The sequence below is a fragment of the Danio rerio genome, chromosome 15, assembly GCF_049306965.1.
Source record: "Danio rerio strain Tuebingen ecotype United States chromosome 15, GRCz12tu, whole genome shotgun sequence".
NCBI classification, from domain to species: domain Eukaryota; kingdom Metazoa; phylum Chordata; class Actinopteri; order Cypriniformes; family Danionidae; genus Danio; species Danio rerio.
Genome location: NC_133190.1, coordinates 1864741 through 1885000, shown reverse-complemented (window position 1 = coordinate 1885000; position 20260 = coordinate 1864741). Strand labels below are relative to the sequence as shown.

General features: G+C 36.2%; 1 protein-coding gene across 7 annotated transcripts in view; it reads left to right on the top strand.

Moving 5' to 3' along the window:
• taf15 (TAF15 RNA polymerase II, TATA box binding protein (TBP)-associated factor) overlaps window positions 1–18643 on the top strand; it is an 18730-nt gene extending 87 nt beyond the window's left edge. Inside the window, exons 1-16 of one of the 7 annotated variants that reach the window (XM_005173352.5) lie at window positions 1–33; window positions 494–527; window positions 2307–2349; window positions 2450–2465; window positions 3735–3840; window positions 5375–5508; window positions 5937–6066; window positions 8983–9017; window positions 9550–9579; window positions 12608–12717; window positions 13263–13392; window positions 13483–13584; window positions 14412–14514; window positions 14593–14693; window positions 15367–15490; window positions 18147–18643. The exon at window positions 1–33 is cut by the window's left edge and continues 87 nt beyond it. In XM_005173352.5, the coding sequence (XP_005173409.1) occupies window positions 24–33; window positions 494–527; window positions 2307–2349; window positions 2450–2465; window positions 3735–3840; window positions 5375–5508; window positions 5937–6066; window positions 8983–9017; window positions 9550–9579; window positions 12608–12717; window positions 13263–13392; window positions 13483–13584; window positions 14412–14514; window positions 14593–14693; window positions 15367–15490; window positions 18147–18186 (1248 nt within the window). In that variant the 5' untranslated portion in view covers window positions 1–23 and the 3' untranslated portion in view covers window positions 18187–18643. Of the gene's footprint in view, window positions 34–493; window positions 528–2306; window positions 2350–2449; window positions 2523–3734; window positions 3841–5374; window positions 5509–5936; window positions 7864–8093; window positions 9018–9549; window positions 9580–12607; window positions 12718–13262; window positions 13393–13482; window positions 13585–14411; window positions 14515–14592; window positions 14694–15366; window positions 15491–18146 lie in introns of all 7 variants that reach the window. The other 6 variants (XM_073923080.1, XM_073923082.1, NM_001079973.1 and 3 more) reach the window with 6 other exon arrangements.
• The last annotated feature ends 1617 nt before the right edge of the window (window positions 18644–20260 follow it).

The window sequence follows — 20260 nt, the reverse complement described above, 5'->3', positions numbered from 1 at the left end:
TTCATTTTATTTCCCTGCGAACGATGGCCTCAGGTAACGACGTGTAACGCACAGTAGCCTAAATAGCTCACTAATGATTCTATATTCGTTTTCTGTGCAAGTTTGTGAGCATTTAATAGAACAATTACCCGTTCTCGGTTAGCATTAGCAGCTAAACTGTTGGTGCAATTTTTGTTTGTCTAAAGAAATAATTATACTTCATGCAGTCTAGTATATGTTGTTCTATATGTAGATATTTGTAGTTATATAACAAAAGAGATGGCTGATGGGACTAGATAAAGTTAAATATTCGGTTTGCTCGATTAACTTTAGCCGTTATGCTCACCGTGTGGCGTGGTTAAATTGTTAGCGTAACGTTAGCATTTAGCTAATGGCTATTAAAGCAGTGGATGAATGGATGTTTTATATAAGTTTATTGGTCATATATGAAAAGTGGCCAATGCTTTTAATCCTTATCTTAATAATTTCTTTTTATTTATTTTGTTGTTTTTAGATTCAGGCTACGGTCACCCTGGCTCTCAGCAGAGGTAAGTGACGATATCAGGGTATCTGCTGGGTCTTAAAATGCCTTGAATCACAAAAACAAAATTTTAAGACTTAAAGTCTTAAATTACTCACATATTTTGTTGAATGCCTTTAATCTTTTTTTTTTTTTAATGGGTATTAACTAATTTGTTAATGCCAACATTACCTAATCTGATCTACACCCATCCAATCACCAACAATCCATCTCAACTTTTTATGTAACAATGTAATTTTTTAACTCTATTTTCTATAATGGTTTAATTATTTCCCTTACATTAACATTAGTTTAAAAGTTATCAGTGTATTTACTGTGAGGACGCTGACTTGGGCAAACTCTTGTGCATAAGTTCAGTTTATTATAGTTTATAAAACATTTGTCCATTTTATTTATTTATTTTTATTGTTGAAAAGGTGTACGTTGTTTACAACTAGAGCTTGCTTGTTTTGACTATTTTAAATATTTTGATAAGAAATAGTCCTAAAGCCTTATATTTAACTATTGAAACCTGCAGAACCCCTGGATTTACACAAGCTACTGCAAGAAAATTCTCAAGTCCCAACACAAATGAAGTTAACTCGATGGTTTTTACTAATTTAAGTTGATTTTACCAAACAATTTAGTTATCTTAAACGATACCGAAATTTGAGTTCAATAGTTTGAACAAGCAGTAAATGTATTTAAAGGCTCTTAAGTTTCTAAATCTAATGAGATTGTGTTTTTTTTTTTTTTGCACATTTAGACCTCGGCACACAGTAAGAGAAAAGCAGAATTTTAAAATGTAATCCAGATTTATTTTAATGATGTATTTCTGGATGGACCGGTATAAGATAACCTTGGATAAAAATTTGGCTTCACTGTATCACAATATTGTGATTACAGCTCTTAAAAGTTTTTTAAATGTCTTGGTAAAAAAAACAACCTTTTTTTCCATTTGAGAAAAATACATTTCATTTTCAGAAACATTTTTATTATTTAGGAACCGTAAACGTTTCAGGATGATTTTAAATAAATCGTTGACTTCTGCTATCTTTATTACTTTCAAAGACATGTTTCTTTACAACACAAGAAGAAAAAACCTTTACATATACCTAAGGAACGGTATAACAGAATTTAGCAGTTTTAATACCTTGACTTTTCTAGACCGCGGTAAACCTTGAAACCAGGTTAGCGTCCCATGCCTAGATGCATTGCGATGGTTCATGTATTGTTTACCATGCTTTAAACATTTAGTTTGCAATCGCATGCATGTACGACTTCAAAACAACATTAACACTATTTAACTGACTAAAGAGTTTCGTATTTTGATTAATTATTGGCAGATAATAATCTGATTTTCCTATCTTGGAACTTGCAAAGAATACTTTTTCCTGAAATTGTATTTAAGTAATAGTTCACGCGAAAAGGAAAATTGTTGTTTACTCTCCCAATAAGTTTCTTTCTTTTGAGCACAAAGGAAGATCTTTCGAAGAAAGCCGCAGACCTGCATCCATAGAAGTCCATAGTCTATATATATATTTTTTTTTACCATGGAAGTTATATATATATATATATATATATATATATATATATATATATATATATATATATATATATATATATATATATATATATATATATATATATATATATATAATAAGGGTTATTTAGGTCCCCATGAGGTGGTTTTAGTGAATACTTTTTCATATTAGGAAGCTGAATGTGCAAATATAAAATCATCTTTACTTGGTTGTAGTAGTGTATAACAGGAAGTGTATTTTTCTCCCAATTTTTAATTGTACAGCTATGGCGGATATGGTGGATCCCAGGGTTATCAAGGTGGACAGGTAATGCTCTTTTTTTTTTTTTTCAATAATGTAAAGAATTATTAATCTGCAACTCTAGATTGTATAAGTTAATACTATATTATTTTTCTTCTTCCTCCAGCAGGGATATGGACAGGGTAATGGAAGCGGAAGTTACAGCGAACAGAGCTATGGTGGTTATGGGCAGTCTGGTGGTGGGTAGTCTGTAATAGTCTGTTTAGGGCTGCATGATATTGGAAAAATCTCACATTTGTGATTTTTATTTTATTTTGTATTATATTATGATTTAGATACTATTTCACCAGAGGACTTGGAACATCTCTATATGCAAAGTATTTATGATTTTAGACTGATTGGCTTGATTCTGCATTAGATTAATTCAAAGCATAGATGAAAACAATAAAGAGAAGGCTACAATTGAAGCAAACAGTGTTTTAATGGTTTAAGTCTAGCACAGGGTATCTGCGGCGTCTTAAATTCTTGTATTTCAAATGCTAAATTTTAGGCCTTAAGTCTTAAATACTGAAATATTGTATTGTAGGTCTTAAATCAGTTGCAACAGGTCCTAATTTCTTATAGCCTATATGTATAGCTACCCAATCTGACCATTAACATTCATACAATTCCAGTTACTTTTCTCGCAGTAACGTTTGTTTAAAAAAAAATTCTGTTTATTTACTGCTGAGGATCCTGACCTAACTTATATTTTTATTATTAATATTGTTGTTGTGTTAATAAATGCATTAAATTATAATAATTTTGGATGGGGCAAGTAAAATCTTTTCCAACTCTATTCGAAAAATCCTTAACATTTAGTCTCGTATAAGTCTAAAATGTCATTCATAGTGGTCTCAAGTTGTTAAATTTAACTTGTTAAAACCTGCAGAAACCCTGTAACAGTATTCAGGTACAGTAACTGAATAAAACTAAAAATAATTCAATAAAATAAATCCATTTCAAATTACTATTGGTACAATTGCTCATACCTAAAAGCTTTTACATTCCTCATACAATCACAGGCCTCAAAGAATGAATAATTTTAGGTTCATTGGCATGACTCTGGGGTACATCTGCATAAAATGTAAAACACAAAGCAAACATAAATGCAAAAAAAACTAACTTATTTTTAAACAGTATTTAGATAATTTAATTACACTACTTTAATCATTATCAAAGTTACTAACGCTATACATGTATGCCTGAAAGCTTTTAAAGTCCTCATGCAGTCACAGGCCTCAATAACATATGCAAATGAGGCACTATAATACAAACTCAACATTTCAAATCCTGCTACATCACTATTGTGATGATCACATTGCGATATCGATGCTGAAGCCATTTATCGTGCAGCCCTAATTCTGTCACTCGGGGTGGATGGTGTGTATAATTGTCGTTATTCTCTACAGGAGACAGTTATGGTCAGTCATCGCAGGGATATTCCTCTGGTGGTTATGGCCAACAGCAGCAGGGCTCTGACAGTTATGGACAACAGGGTTCTGAATCCTCGTCTGGGTATGAGATCTGACTTGACGTTTTACATCACATGCTGCTTGAATCTCAGTGGTTGAAGCGGGATTGTTTGTGCAAGTGTGTTTGATCCTTGCAATAACACCAAGAGTGAATGTATGTTAGTAGTCACATCTAGACATGTTGAAATGATTATGTATTATAGGGTTGTCATGATACTGGAATTTGCTACCAAGTAATACTGAAATTATAAAAATAAAGCTTTTCCCATGAACATTTGAAAACATTATTAAATGGTGCTGATTTGCAGTTGGGTTCACATGCTCAACAGATATTACCATGATTGGCCTTAAAGGTAATCAGTTAACCAAACTCACCGCTGTTTACGAAGTGTGACCACATATACTGGGATGCTAAAGGCTCGTACACACCGGGATGCTTTGCGTTTATTGTCAGCGTTAACCCAAGCAATTTTTTGTCGTCGAGCAGAAGAGTATGCAAAATCACTTTGTTAGATGGCGCTACACAACTTTAAGCTTTTGAAACCTGCTTGTAACACAAAAGACGGAAAGTTGACGCGCTTGTTATGGATGGTTCAAGTAGCAGCTCTAGCGATGAAGAAATGATTATTATTTTTGTTTATTGTAACATTTTAACAATACAAAAAGAAATGTATACATGCCAGGGGGTAAGCATAAATCAAATACAAATATACATATGTAAAAATCAAATAAATACATTGTAGAGTTCACAAAGTTTTAAAGTGCGTAGGGCTTTCTTATTTAGAGTCTTTGATACTACTAATATATAATCATAATTCCGTCATCAGCACCTTAAAATTGGGTTTCCTAATGGTAAATTTACATTTATGAATGTAAAATTGTGAAGAAATGATTATTGTTCAACAGTGCAATAAGCAGCTTCATGTTCATATCGCCTCTGGGTTTCTTCAATGTGCGCTCGCATTGACCGTTTTGCTCTTGAGCACCTCCAAATGCTGCTTACTGTAACTTCAGCAGCTCCGTGAACTAAAGTGCCAATCTGATTGGTGGAGAAGGTATCTTCAGTATTAATTGGTACTAATTTCAGTATCGTGACAACTCTAATATATTGTGGTGATGAACATGCACGATATTGTGGGCTCTGGTCAATTTAACTTGGAGTGCTTTTTAAGAGTATTCACATTGTGTTTGCCGTGCTGTTCACTACAGCGGCCAAATGCTTGGAGACTTCAATGGCTTAATTGGTTTTGTTTGTTTTTACTTGTGCAGTAATGCTTAAGTTAATTTAATTACATTTTCATTTTTGGTTGAGCTATCGCTTCAACACAGGGGTCACCAATCTTTGTCCTGGAGGGCCGGTGTCCCTGCAAGGTTTAGCTCTAACTTGCCTCAACACACCTGCCTGGGTGTTTCAAGTATACCTAGTAAGACCTTGATTAGCTTGTTCAGGTGTGTTTGATTAGGGTTAAAGCTAAAATCTGCAGGACACCGGCCCTCTAGGAATAAGTTTGGTGACCGCTGCTCGTATGAAAACATTTTAGGCCTTTTATAAAGTCTTCGGTTCCGTCTTAATACAGGTATGGGGATAAATCCTATGGCCAGCAGCGCTCTTACGGACAGCAGTCAAGTGGTGGTGGTGGTGGAGGAGGGTATGGGCAATCCAGTGGCTCATATGGAGGCTCTCAAGGTGGCTACGGGAGACGCAATGATGGTAATTATTTGCTGTTTTACTACTTTAGTCTAAATTAATAATACATTTTTTATTCCCCAATCAATTTAAACTGCTAGCATTTGTCAATCATATTTGTTGTAATGCGGCTGGGTGATATTGCAAAAGTATGACAATGTCGTGTTTTATATCATTTGATATTGATGATTATTAACCGCTTTTTCAGTCCATTTAGTAATAATATTAGTGTTTTTTTTAAACCACTTTATTTTAGTCTTCCAATATTACTAAGGCAAATGGTTTTAGTTGCAGAAACTAATATTTAAACAATATCTGATCTCCTGATAATAAACAAATGTTAAATACTTTAACTTGATAAAGGTTACAGTGTGTGGAACAGTAAAGGCAGATCAACGGTCTTTTTTTTTTTTTTATGATGTTCATAAACTAATTTCTTTTAAAATCTTCAGGGGACAGCCGCAGATTTGGAGATGATGAAGGCTCTGACCGGTCTGAGGGTTACAGGGGTCGGGGGCGTGGAGGTTATGACCGCGGAGGCTATGACAGAGGTGGCCGCGGAGGCCCACCCTCCGGTATGGGGTAAGTCTGCCCACCCTTGAAGGTATCATATCACACTAATGAACGAGCAAAATAAAGTGCATAGGCTTATAGGTGTTAAAGCTACGATTTTAACCAAAGGTAATGTATTAGCGTTTGAAAGGTTATACTTTCTTTATAGATCCCCAATCTGTTTCTGTGAAGTGACACTCCACCCAATTGAATATTTAGGCTTATTTTACAGTAGCTCCCTTCTCTCCTTATGGGGACTTTTTATTATGTATTAATATGCATCACATTTATATCCAGGACCTAATACAACTAGGACTGCACGATATTGGAAAAATCTGAAGTTGCGATTTTTGTTAACAAATATTGCAATATATTTTTTTTTTATATCAATAGTTTCACAAGTTAATAGCACTATTTGAGGGGTTTCTGGGGAGTCTAACAGTATTCAGGAACAGAAATTAAATCACCGTGCAATAAAGGCTTTGTTATAGTTCTCTTTGTCTTGTTTGTGGTCCAAATATCTAAAGATTCTTAGATGAAGTAAAAATATTGTTTTCGACTTCAGTTTTTTCTTAAAGTAATGATCTTCCAGTGAGGCAAGTAAAATCTTGTTTTCATTTTAATATTGTGGCTATTTGTACTATAAACAAGACAACTAGTCTTAAACTATTGTTGCAACAGGGGTCCGTTCTTCATACCTCACTTAAATGATCCAAGATGATTTGGCAGAATCTGGATCTGTTAATCTTAATAGCTGATGGCCAATTTAGTTCTTGAAACAAGTTTGGGATGCAATGATTGGCTGATGGAACAGCAATGTAGTGACATCATCTGATTAATATTAAGTTTTCCATGGGAGCAAAATTACATGATTCATAGTAAACGGTTTGTTAAATAAGATGCGCAATAACCTTCCACATTTGTTGTAGGCTGTTAGTTTTACATTTGGAGCAGATTTTCTTTTATTGTAGCAGGCCTATTCAGGTTTTTTAAAGCATTTTGGTTATGGTGTCAAACTTTTGCGGAGCATCAAATCACCAGCATATTAACTGTCAAAACGTGCATGACTGCATAAATAATTCCTTTCCCAAGAATATTGGTCATGTCTATTATCATACATATTGTATTTAAGGTGACAAAGCAAGTCTCTCATATAATACATCTACTAAAAGACAGAAAATATTACTTTTACAATTGGCATTTTACATAAATCAGATTAACATTTTCATTAGTCAATAATATTACTGAATTAAACTGAATATAGATTTAGAAACATTTACTCAAGTAAATAAACAAAATTAATGATGGGCTAAAAATCTGCTTTCTAAAAATCTGGCTAAAAATTCTACGTGCACAGATTTCGTGTGGGCCTAGTCATTACCTTAAAACCGTACACGCTTGTATCTGAGAAGTCCATATTAATGTTCTCTTTGAACCCCCTGGGGACAACACCTACATGACTGAAAATAGGATTTGGTACATGCTTTTTGTATTACCTTTGCTTGATACGGCCTCTTACTGTTTATATGAAATAAGCTGTTGCTCCCGAGCAGGTTTGAGCTACCAGACCTGTGGCTATAACAACTCTTGGATGAGTTTTTAAGAACGAAATGATCCTGGATCGTCAAATCATCAATAACCAAATTCAGCTAATTTAGTAATCCACATACAAACAGACCCCAGGTCAACTAGAATTCAGGCTCAAAATTGCTTATCTCGCGGCGTACTATTGTGCATGTGCACATTGCGAAATAGATGCTGATATGATATCGTGCAGCCCTAGTTTCAGCTCGATGCACGGTCACACTTTACAATAAGGTTTATTAGGTAATGTTAATGCATTTACTAACATGAACAAACAATGAACAATACATTTACTACAGTATTTATTCATGTTAGTAAACATTAGTTAATGAAAGTACAGTTGTTCATTGTTAGTTCATGTTAACTCACGGTGCATAAACTAATGTTAACAAGCATGGACTTGGATGTTAATAATGCATTAGTAAATGTTCAATTATGATTAATAAATGCTGTACATGTGGTGTTCATGTTAGTAAATGCATTCACTAATAAACCTTGTAAACTGTTACCCGATGCACAAATGAAAATGAGATCTGTCACATTATAGATGTATGTCCTCAAGGATTTATGTACATTATAATCAGTGAGAGTCCTTCAGTCTTTGACTTCACTTGAGAAGAGACCTATGCTCATTTATATGCATTTCTCAGGGCTAAATTTAGTGGTTGTATTAGCATGATTTAAATCCTGATCTAAAATCAGTTCTAATACATGTCATCCAACAAATGTTGTGTGGCTTTTTGTTTTTTTTTTTTATCTGGATGCATTCTTTTTAAAGCTCATTTCTTCTGGACTTGTTTTTCTCAATCATTGGGTTTCCCGCTTTCCCTTTGGGAGAGTGTTCACATTTGGAAAGCTAAGCTACAAGGAGCAAATCTCAGTCAGTCCACATGAATCGGTGTCTGTACAGTGTTGTTTCTTTTTTGTGTTAACTGGTCTACATTTTATACTACAGGTGTCAAAGTGAGTGAAATTAAAGTTGGACCTCATAATGGACCTCACTCATAATGGAAGGAAAGCGTGCGCTCGTCTACACGAGTGCGTCGACAGTTAGCTTCAATTGATGCTAATCTAAAGAGGGAGCAGGGAGGTTGTTCTCCGTTGCTCTTCTCTGGTTTTAGTTGCATCGGTCTCAGAGTGCACGCTCAATCTCAATCTTAAACCCAAAATTCTAATTTGCCTAATCGGTTTCGATCTGAAATGATTCATGCACATTGGGCCGTCATCTTTAACCCAGCTTCAATGGGAGCCGATTTCTCCTCTGTAGTAAACCATGGCAGGAATACTGGTAAAGAGGGGAGCATTGCTCTCCCAGGTTTCAACAAAGGAAAGCCATCATGTCTTCAATTTTTTCCTCTGCAGTGGTGGTGACCGTGGTGGCTACAAAAATTACGGTGGTAAGTGACGAGCATCAGAACTGTCTCAGTGGGGGAAAGCAAATAAGTGCAGAAAGATTTAGCTGAACAAATGAACTCTTGAGCCACCATTTCTTTACTTTGTCAACCCAAAGGAACATCACCTTATTGTTTATTGCTGTTCTCTCTGGTAGTGCTTTTTGTGAGCTAAACTGCTCTTTAATGAAAAAGGTGCTGTTGCATGAGGAAAAGTAGCTTTAGATGCCAGTGTTCGGGATGCCAGCTGCACATGGGGAAGAAGAAACATTAGATCAATACTTGGATTTCTTATTTTGATTAGACTCAGTTTGTGCTGGTGTACAGAGGTGTTGGAAATGCTGCAGCATTTTTTGGATGCTCTGGTGAAATAGCTAAATGTTTCATTTTTAATTGAAAAAAGGTCAAGTCTGCATAGCCAAACAGATTTTATTTATTAATTATTGGTAGACTTTAGTAATTAGGACTCATGCCTCTGTGATGTTTCTTTCTCAAGTTCTTACATTGTTTTTTCCCTTTCATGTCTTGTTCTTTTTAGGACCCAAAGACTACGGCCAGAAGGATGACGGTAAGCACTAAGGAGAGACTTCATTAGAGTATTTCATAGTAGGGATGCAACTAAGGGTGTCACGATTTTAAATCGAAATCGATTGAAATTTATGCTCTATATCGAATAAAAAAAAATAGAATCATCGATGCTGCCATGCCCCCAATGTCACGTCAGCTTGGCTTGCCAAGTGGGAAAAACAGGCTTGTTGAAGTGCTTGTTAAACTGTGCAGACACAGGAGACCTGTCGACAGGGCTTAAACTTTCAGGGCTCGACAATAAGGACTGCCCAATGATCCAGTGCTAGCGTGCGAGACGCACTGGTGAGTGTACAGTGCTGCCTTGCTGCGTGCTGCGACTGTCAATTGTTCAAATACAATCTTACGGTGCTTTCACACATAGACGTTTTTTCGGAATCTGTCTCGTTTCCCCCGTTAGCGCGGTTTGTTTGGCATATATCCAGAAGTTGCGCTCGCATCCGCGCCAAATCAATCAGTCCGAGATCGCCTGAATGAGACTATCTCTGCCCTATTAAGCGTATCGATTGTAGTGAGAAAACAAAACGACCCAGGCTATATCACAGTGTATTATGATCGTGTAATAGTTATATACGGCTATATGAAGAGAGAATGATGAGCAGGGTGAGATGTCATTCTTAACGGTAAATGCGAAAGCATGCTGAAATATTACCGAGAGCTGTTTATCCAGCCTGATCTCGGTTTATCCGTTAGGAAAATTGACCGAAGTTACTATCTAATCATTTTTTCATGTTTTAATCTTATATGTTGTGTTAGGCCAGTTGTTTTGTTCTTTCTTTCAAGCTGTCAGTGCGGAAATGATCAACATTGATATGCTTCGCGATCTGATTCAGACTTGGTTGATCTGCTATATATAACATGTCTCTCTATAATTTTAGCCTAAAATGCAGAATTCTAGCCAACGTTTCTTTAATAGATTGATTAATTCAATAGATCGATTTTGGTAATTATGTGTGTAACTTACCTTTATTCATTTACTGTATAATTTGGTTATGGGTAAAACAAAGACCATGCAGGTCAGGTAGTTTAAACGGTAGGCTACAAATAATTAATTCGTTATTAATTAATTAATTATTCATAATCGAAAATGTAGGATCGTGACACCCTTAGATGCAACGATTAGATTTTGGTTGTATGATTATAGATTTGTGTGTGCATTAATTTCGAAACTCTACTAGTTTAGAAAATCACAAACTCTTTAAAGTGTTATTTACTGCTGCTCAATGACCAATTAATACAGCAAAATAATAGTACGAACAATTAGGGCTGCACGATTAATTGAAAAAAAAGATCACTATCTCGTTTCGACCACCACACAATCTTACTTCAGCATATCTACGATTCAGCCAATTATATTTTCAAGTTCAGGGTAAAGCGTAAAGGTGGTTGCAGAAGTCCTCACATTTTGTTTTATATACATTGACACCACCTCCAGACGGTGGTAAGTGTCACATACTTTATTTATAAGGTATAATTGACCCAATAATTTATTTTTCTTAATTAGGGATGCTCATTTCGGTTATTTTGCTAACCGACAACCGCCGCTCGTTAACCGGTTATTAATGGTTAACTAGTCAGATTTCTTTTTTTTTTTTTTAAACAAATTGATCTGTCTTTTGTGTCTGACACGATAAATATTGCATTTTAAAGTACTGATTTATTTTAACATGCTAGCATATTAATAACTGCTAATTTAATGCGTTTGTGCACAAATTAAACGTTTGTACTTTTTTTTTTTATTTTTTTTTTATTTTTTTTTTTTATGCAACTATCAATGAAAAGAACAGTTATTTTACTATACAGTGATAATTGAATCTTTTTTTTTTTTTTTTTCCTCTCTCTTTACATCTTATGAAGCTAATCGGCCAGCTCTTGTCACATGACATACAGCATTTTTTTCAACTAGGTGCGCCCGGAAAACTTGAAAGCATTGCGTTGTTGCCAATATATGCATGCACGCCGTGTTGGAAATAACGAACTTGCATGTGCAAAAGACAGGACAGGGGAACAGCGCTTGATAAACTTTTCAGCCATAGTTAAAATCAGCCTTTAATTCAGTGTGTACAGCCACTGTGTACAAGCTCAGAACTTTACAGTAGCGCACAGTTGGCGTAACTTTTAGTTGCAGCAGTTTTGTTTTGTGCAGAAACGTGGTGTTGAAGCCTTTAATATTAATTAACTGTGACTAAAGCACGGTTAAAAGTGAAATGGGTTAATCAATGCATCTCTATGTGATAGGGTTGCACAATTTATCGTTTTAATATATTGACATTGCAATATCCAAGTGTGCAATAGTCACATTGCAGGATCTGCAGTGTCAAGATTTTAATTTACCAAACATTAGTTCACAACATAGTGGCATTTCAAATTTTAATGTTGGAGTGAGCTGAATTGCATTTGTTTTTAAGGCCTGTGACTTGAGCATCTCAAGCTAATTTATTGTATTTGTGCACAAATTAAACATTTGTACCTTTTTTTTCTTACTACTTTTTAGATTTATTGTACATTTTACACAACTATCAATGAAAAGGACAGTTTTATTTTACTATACAGTCATACATTTTTTTTTTTTTTTTTAAGCGAACACTGAAAACACCTTAATCATTGTTTAATTTGACTTTGCTCTGTCGTAGTTGGCATTGCTTGTCATTTAAGTTGTATAATGCATAGTAGTCACATATGAAATCATAATCAATCTACAATTATGAATTCTTTACAAAGCAATATTAAAGTCATCTGTTGAAATTGTATTCGTATCGCAATATTAATCACAGTAAGTAAAAATATTGCAATGACCGTTTTCCAATATCGTGCATCCCTAGTAGATTTAAAACATCCGTTTAGCTGTGCCTTTTTTTCTTTAATATTTTCTTTTTTGTTTTTTATAATGTAAAGCACTTTGAATTTCCAATCTGTATGAAATGTGCTATATAAATACTGACAGGCCTAGTATTTAATCCTAATTTCAGAAATCATGACTTTAATATGGATTTATTTTCTCCTGTTTGCAGATGGCGATCAGGATAACTCGGACAATAATACCATCTTTGTCCAGGGTCTTGGGGAGGATGTCAATGCTCAGGAAGTGGGTGACTATTTCAAGCAAATCGGGATCATAAAGGTAAATTCACTCACCTAGAAAACATTAATTTACACCAGATAAAGCTGCATGATTTTAAAGTCTCTTGTCAAGCTGCTTTCACCATGAAATATTTTATTAGAATGTGAACTACAATTTATATAATAACACTTTAGGTGTTTTTAAAGGTATCACTAGGACACTTTTAATTTTATCAAATATTGAATTGAGAAATCCTAATATTGTGGGGGTTATTTTCTGTATTTGTTTAATCTCTTAAAAATATGGAGTTCTTATGAAATTTGTGGTATTTTATATTAATTAGGGGTGCACCAAATATTTGTCCACTGAATTTTCGACCAAAAAATTCCGATGCTAAAATCAGACCCTCTAGTTCATGCCTTTTTTATTTATTATTTTAAATGACTAGGTACCTCAGGTATAGGACATGCATTAGGGCTTCCCCCACATGTTAAGCACAAATAATGTCCTTTAATTCGGTCACGTCCAGTTGTTGTCATTGTTGAACCAATCTCAATTCGGTGATTCCTAATATTGATCTTGCTGCTGTGTGATCTCTTAAACAGGTCAACAAGAAGACTGGCAAGCCTATGATCAATCTGTACTCTGATAAAGCCACGGGACGCCTGAAGGGTGAAGCCACGGTCTCATTTGATGACCCGCCCTCGGCCAAAGCAGCCATTGATTGGTTTGATGGTATGAAAAAGCATTTTTCCACTTTTTTTGTTTTTATTTTTATTAATATTTCAAAGAAACTAATGTTTTGTTTGTTTCTTGGCAATGTAGGAAAAGAGTTTAATGGTAGACCCATCAAGGTGTCGTTTGCTACCAGAAGGGCTGAGTTCACTCAGAGAGGAGGTGGAAGCGGTGGCCGAGGGGGTCGTGGTGGTATGTTTGCAAATCTGACCTTTGCTTATTTAACCCTTCTGTTGGCTTACTGGTCAAAAATGACCCGGTGCAATTTTAACAGCAGCAGAAGAAGAAAAAAACTATTGCATTTAATACAAGTTTAGATTTCTGATATTTGAGAAGTGTCTGCAACTCCTATGCTGTATCAAATCACTTCATATTGGCTGTCAAAATGTGTGTGACGCATAAATTGCATATTACATCGCAAATAGGCATGTCACAAGTTTTGTTGTGCAATGTGTCGTCACCCAAATTGTTGCAATAAGCAATATTATTGTCATTTTTAAGATCATTTTATTCCACTGATTGTATAATGCTTAAATAACAGCATAATAATGCAACTAGCCATAAACACTTAAGCATACTTATTTTTAAGGTTATTTAGATTCAATAATTTGATGTTAAATGGTAAATGTCCTATTATGTATGTAATCACACACACGATTAAATGTCCTCTATTGGGTAAATGCTCAATTATAAACTGACACTGGTGAGCTAGAATGTAAATTGTCATAGTAATTTGTAAGTCTGTAAATATTGCAAATGGCAAAAAGTTAAGGTTTTCAAGTATTGCATAATAAGTTCAATGCATCAACTTATTGTGCAATACTTGAAAACTTTAACTTTTTGCCATTTGCAATATTTATCTACAAACAACATTTTACAATGACAATTTACATTCTAGCGGTTAGTTATTGTGACAGGCCTAATTATAAAAAAATAAAGAATATTAACTGTTTATTCATACACACAGAAAATGTACCAAAGCTGTAAAATAGGAATTTAATGTTTGTCATCTTATAAAGGTTTTCGAGGCCGAGGTGGTGGTGGTGGTGGTGGCGGCGGCGGCGGCTTTGGTGGTGGTCCGTCATTTGATGTCCGGGGTGGAGACTGGCCTTGTCCTAACAGGTGTGAATTTCAGACTTTCAGCAATCAGTATACTCTTATAATAGTCCAGATTTATTCACTCATTCATTCATCTTTTAGTTCTTGTGGCAACATGAACTTCGCCAGGCGATATGAATGCAACCGGTGTGGTACACCGAAGCCAGAAGGGGACAGTTTCGGTGGTGGTGGCGGCGGCAGTGGTAAGTAACGTGTAATAAAACTAATTGAGGCTTATTTTCTTTTTGGCCAAGCAGACATTTTCTCCAAAGCTTAAAAGCACAGGATTCATATGGTTGCTGGAAATCTTTCAATGTTTGAACTTTGGTTTTGTTAAACTGCAGAATTAACAGCCACATGTACAAGTAAATCATCCCTGCCAGTTCTCCTAATCTGAGTAGCAGGTCAAATTTTGGTTGAAACGACCAGAAAAACTACAGCCTGTGCTCCATCTTTTATTAATACTGACATATAGGATGCGTTTCATTTGCGGCATGGCTAAAATAAACAGAAGTCTTTATTAAAGTTTCTCTTTATCAGTTAATAAACGTTATTTTAACATTATCAGGCCTGTGACCAGCTTATTAAAAGGGGTGTTTTTTATTTATTATTATTTTTTTATTCATTAAAACAATCTTTTTGCAGTTATTCGCCTGATTTTTCTTTTTAATTTTGTGGTGTAAATAGCGTTTTAGTGACATCTATAGTTCTATCTGTTTTATTCACCCATCCCTATTAATGTCAAGTGCAAACCTATGCTCTTGTCTGAAGCTAATCCATCAAAATAACTTATGAAATAAAATAAGGAGCAACTGTCCATATTTTAGCTTGTGAACTCTCATTGATTAATGTTGTGGTTTCTCCACTTTTTCCCAGATCGCGGCAGCCGCGGTGGCTATGGAGGAGATCACGGGGACCGCGGCGGCGGCTTCAGAGGTGGGAGAGGAGGTGGATTTAGAGGAGGAGATCGTGGAGGCGGAGGATACAAAATGGGTGGAAGGTAATGAAGCGCTTCAGCCACACTATTAACATGGTGTACAGTTGAGGTCAGATATATTAGCCCTCCGCTTCCAATTTAATTTTAGATTTTTTTTTTTTTTTCTCTCATTTCTGACAGATTTCTTTAGCACATTTTTTAAACAATAGTTTTAATAACTCATTTCTAAAAACTGATTTCTTTTTGTCATGATGACAGCACATAATATCTGACTAGATAATCTTCAAGACACTAAGTATTCAGCTCTAAGTGACATTTAAAGGCTTAATTAGGGTAAAGTTAGGGTAATTAGGCACAGTGTGTAACAGTGGTTTGTTCTGGAGACAATCCAACACTAATATTGCTGAAGGGGGCCAATAATATTGAGCTTAATGGCTTTTAAAAACAGCTTTTCTAGCTAAAGTAAAACAAATAAGACTCGAGACTTTTTTGTGAAATGTTCATTGCTCTGCTAAACACCATATGGGGAATGTGAGATTCACAAGAGGGCAAATAATTAACCAACTATATGCAGAGACTTTTTATTTGGAAGAAGCCCGCTTGCGTGCTGGTTCGTTTTAAGTTAATGTTCTTCACTACTTGCACAGTATATCATTTCAGCATCGATATCGTAATCTTGATTCTGCAAAGTCACATTAAAGGATCTACTATGTTGAGTTGGTGTAGGGATGGTATACGGTTAACCCAAAGAATGAGCAGTGTCAGATGAAGAAGAGCCGGAGTCAGATTTAAATAAATCAAGTTTACTGAAGATAGTTTGCAGTTACATCAGCAGAAGCCAGCTTCAAGACTCACAATGAGTTCCTAGGCTGCTCTGCTTACAATTGCCAATCAATAACAATTATACACACACAACGTCATTAACTGCGTCATACATGTAGGTGGTCCACCCTGATTGGTTAAAACACAGATAGACTAGGAATTTTTCCACATTCATATATTCTGAACAATATCTTAAGCACTAACGTCAGACATCCCTCAGACTGATTAGAGCTGACTCCAGACCTGTGAAACGGGTCCACAATCAAATAGAACACACACACTTAAAGTACAATCTGTTTCTTATCCAAGGCTGAGTGTACTCTCCTTGACCAAAACTGGTTAAAAACCAGTATAATCTACATTCAGGCAGTTATAATCCTTATAATAATAATAAGACACAAAGTCTATCTTGAATAAATCACTTTAAAAGATTTAACCTTAAAAATGGCAAAATCACTTTTTAGACATTTTAGATAGTATTAACTGGTAGAAATAACAATAGAAACAGTTGTCCAGTCGTCAGCCCTCAGTTTCAATCAAGGTCTCCGTGACACCTGACCTAGTTTTGCTGTTTTCTGAAAATAGGTATAAAGAGACGGGCAAATGCACTAAATGCTCTTATATTCTTGTATTATATTCTTATGTAAGCAGTGTGTTATTCATTAATTAAAATCAATTCAAAGTTAAATACTCATTTAAATAATCAAATTATCATGTTTATTAACAATAATGAGAAACAAGATGATGAGAAAAGGATGAACGTTGATTCGTGCTGGGATGGATTGGAAGGTATAAATCCGAATCTTTCATGGGAATTATTAATAACTAGGAATCACTGTTCAGAACATGAGGGTGTCCGCTAAAGCCTGGTTTATACTTCTGCATCAATTGACCCATGGCGCATGCAACACTGTCTCTGTTGTTCTGCAATAACACTTCCGAAACGCTAGTTGGCAGTGAGGAGTTTGTTCCTCTTTGTCGAGTTTCTTCACTGGTGTTTTGTTTTTCTGAACGCTTCCTTAATGTTCAAGTGGCTCAAACCCACTCATTTTGTGGCAACTTTAACCATGCGGTAAACACAACACAAAACTTTCCATCCGGAGCTCTTTCACAGGACTCCACACTTGTAAACAATCACTCCATCGGGCTCATGCGGCTCTCGGTCCCGCCCTGACTCGTCATCGCTACCAAGCCGACCACTCACAGAGCTTGCGCTACGCGTCTCATCTCAATATCTTCGTCTTGAAGAAACCCCCAACCCTACTTTCCCTCCTTTCAAACGGGCGGCATGGTGGCCAGTGATTAGCGCTGTTGCAAGCAAGAATGCCCCTGGTTTAATTCCTTTTCAAACCAGGTGATATTTGTGCAGCATTTTGCTCGTTCTCCCGTGATCGCGTGGGTTTTCCCCGATTCCTCCGGTTTCCTCCCAGTTCAAAAACAAGCACCCTAAACAATTAATCCAAAATATTTTAACCAAACTCTGAGTACACCTTCTCAGCATTCATATCCGACACTTAGCTACAATAAGCAGGAGGGGGAGTCATCGAGATCTACCTGAGCTTAAACTCCTTTCTCGCCTTGCAACGGGAGGGAGCCCAGGGCTCAATTATCTTATAAGCTCAAGACTCTCTCCCAGGACAGAACGCCAAACTAGCTTCATTATCAATCATCAGCTAAGGTTGAACTCTTAAAGTCTTAAATTCACTAAAATGTGTTTTAGGTCTTAAATAAATTAAGGGACTCGCAATTTCCCTATGTCCAAGTAAAGCTACCCAATCAGGCCAGCACGCAATCACCTATAATCATATATACTTTTGACATAGTGAGTGTGTATTAAACTCATTGATGTGGCTTTTTTATTTATTTTTTGCTGACTCTTGTCTTCTGCTTGTTTAAGGGGAGACCACAGAGATGATAGACGTGGCCGGCCATACTGAAGACCTGTTTAGATGCCATTCCAGACCTTTATTGCGGGGTGGGGGTACGGGGGGTTTGGGGAGAGGTTCGTGTCTGCATACCTTTGTTGCATGAGTGTCCTGCATATACTGTCTGAGCGGAGCCGTTTTTCCCATACATGTTCAATCTACTGTGAGGATGATGATCTGAGCTGCAGCATTGAAAACCTTCAGTCCTGTAAGGAGTTTCCAAAACCCGGCGACAGATCCGCTTTAAAGGATGTTTTGCTCTAGTATGATGGGGAAATTGGGCCAGATGTTATTTTTGTTACTTTTTAATTTCCTAACTGTTCAATCCGGCGTTTAGTGTGTGTGTGTGATGGATTTGTGAAATGCTTATGATTTTGTAAAAATCAATCAACACAAACTGTTTTACTGGTTTCTTTTGTTTGTTTTTTTCCCCTTTTGCAAAAAATATTAAACACCCTTTTGATCTTAATGTGCTCGTTTCTGTCTTATCGTGATCTTTAAGCCATGCTTTATAGCAGTGCTTCTCAACGTATTTGGGGGACCACCGGCTCTGCACATTTTGGTGTCAGATCATCAACCAGGGTTCATTCGGTCATGGAAAAGTCGTGCAAGTTTGACATGGCATTTTCTAGGGCTGGAGAGTTTTTAGAAAAACAAACCCAAGGTTTGGGAAAAGACTTGGAAATTACATTTGCATTAGTCATTTAGCAGGTGTTTATGTCCAAAGCGACTGCAGTCACATTAGACTAGAGAAGGGGTGTCCACACTCTGTCCTGGAGGGCTGTTATCCTGCAAAGTTTAGTTCCAACCCTAATCAGACACTCCTGGGCTAGCTAATCAAGCTCTTACTGAAGCTCCGGTCACTTGACTTCTCCTCCCATAGACTTCCATTCATACGCACGCAAATGCGTTAGACCGGAAACGCAGGGTCGTGCATCAAGTTTCGCAGGTTGCTGAGGTGCAAAGTTCAAGCTTGGTGAACTCTGACCTGTGAAATTGCATCACTTGACTGAGTGAGACCAATCGAGGATGAAAACATGGAGCAATCGCTTGCTTTTTTAATGTCTAATAAACGTGTTTAATCCTGCCCCTTTTCACAGCGCCGCATGACAGTATTGCATGCTCAAACTCTAATGTGACCACAGCTTAAACCTTCTAGAAACATCCCTGCAGGTGTGTTGAGGCAAGATGGATCTAAAATCTACAGGACACCTGCCCTCCAGGATTGAGTTTGGACACCCCTGGACTAGAGCTTGTGCTTGCAAAATTGTTGTACGGCACTGCGAAAACAATTAGACGTTAATAAAAGTGAGCGATTTGCTTGTAATTTCTTATTTTAAATTATCTTCTATTGGTCTAACACAGGGGTGTGCAAACTCTCTCCTGGAGGGCTGGTGTCCTGCATGTTTTAGTTCCAACCCCAATCAGACACACCTGAACCAGCTAATGTAAGCATCATTGATTTTATATGGATATAAAATAAATGGAAACTAGAGATTGTGGCGTGTTATGATATGCAGTAATTTAAACGTGAACTGTTTTTCTGATGATTTCCCACATATATGTAGACATTACATAAAAAATCGGGTCATAAAAACTGACTTAAGTCCTGGAGTTTTTGTAGTGAAATGTGTATGAACACTGATCAGCTCATTAGAGGCTGAAGGACCTGAAATGGGTGTGACGGGCAAAGGAGGCATCCAAATCATGCAGTGCTGGTGGCTCTTGAGCAATGTGGTTAATTACAAACAGCTACATTTTTGTATTTTTTTTTTCCATAATTTATTTTATAATTTTAATCAAATTATTATTTTTTTTTTATCTAAGACAAATTTGTGTGTGCTAATTTGTGACCATTATCATGCATTATTTTGTTGGATGAACTCCAAATTTGGCTTTAGCACTGACTAATTTAATGTATATGCAGAAAAATACACACCGCCCACTTTATTAGGGGTTGGACCCCTTTAGAACTGCCTCAATTCTTCGTGGCAGAGATTCAACAAGCTACTGGAAATATTCCTCAGAAATTTTGCTCCATATTGTCATGATAGCATCACAGTTGCTGCAGATTTGTCGGCTGCAC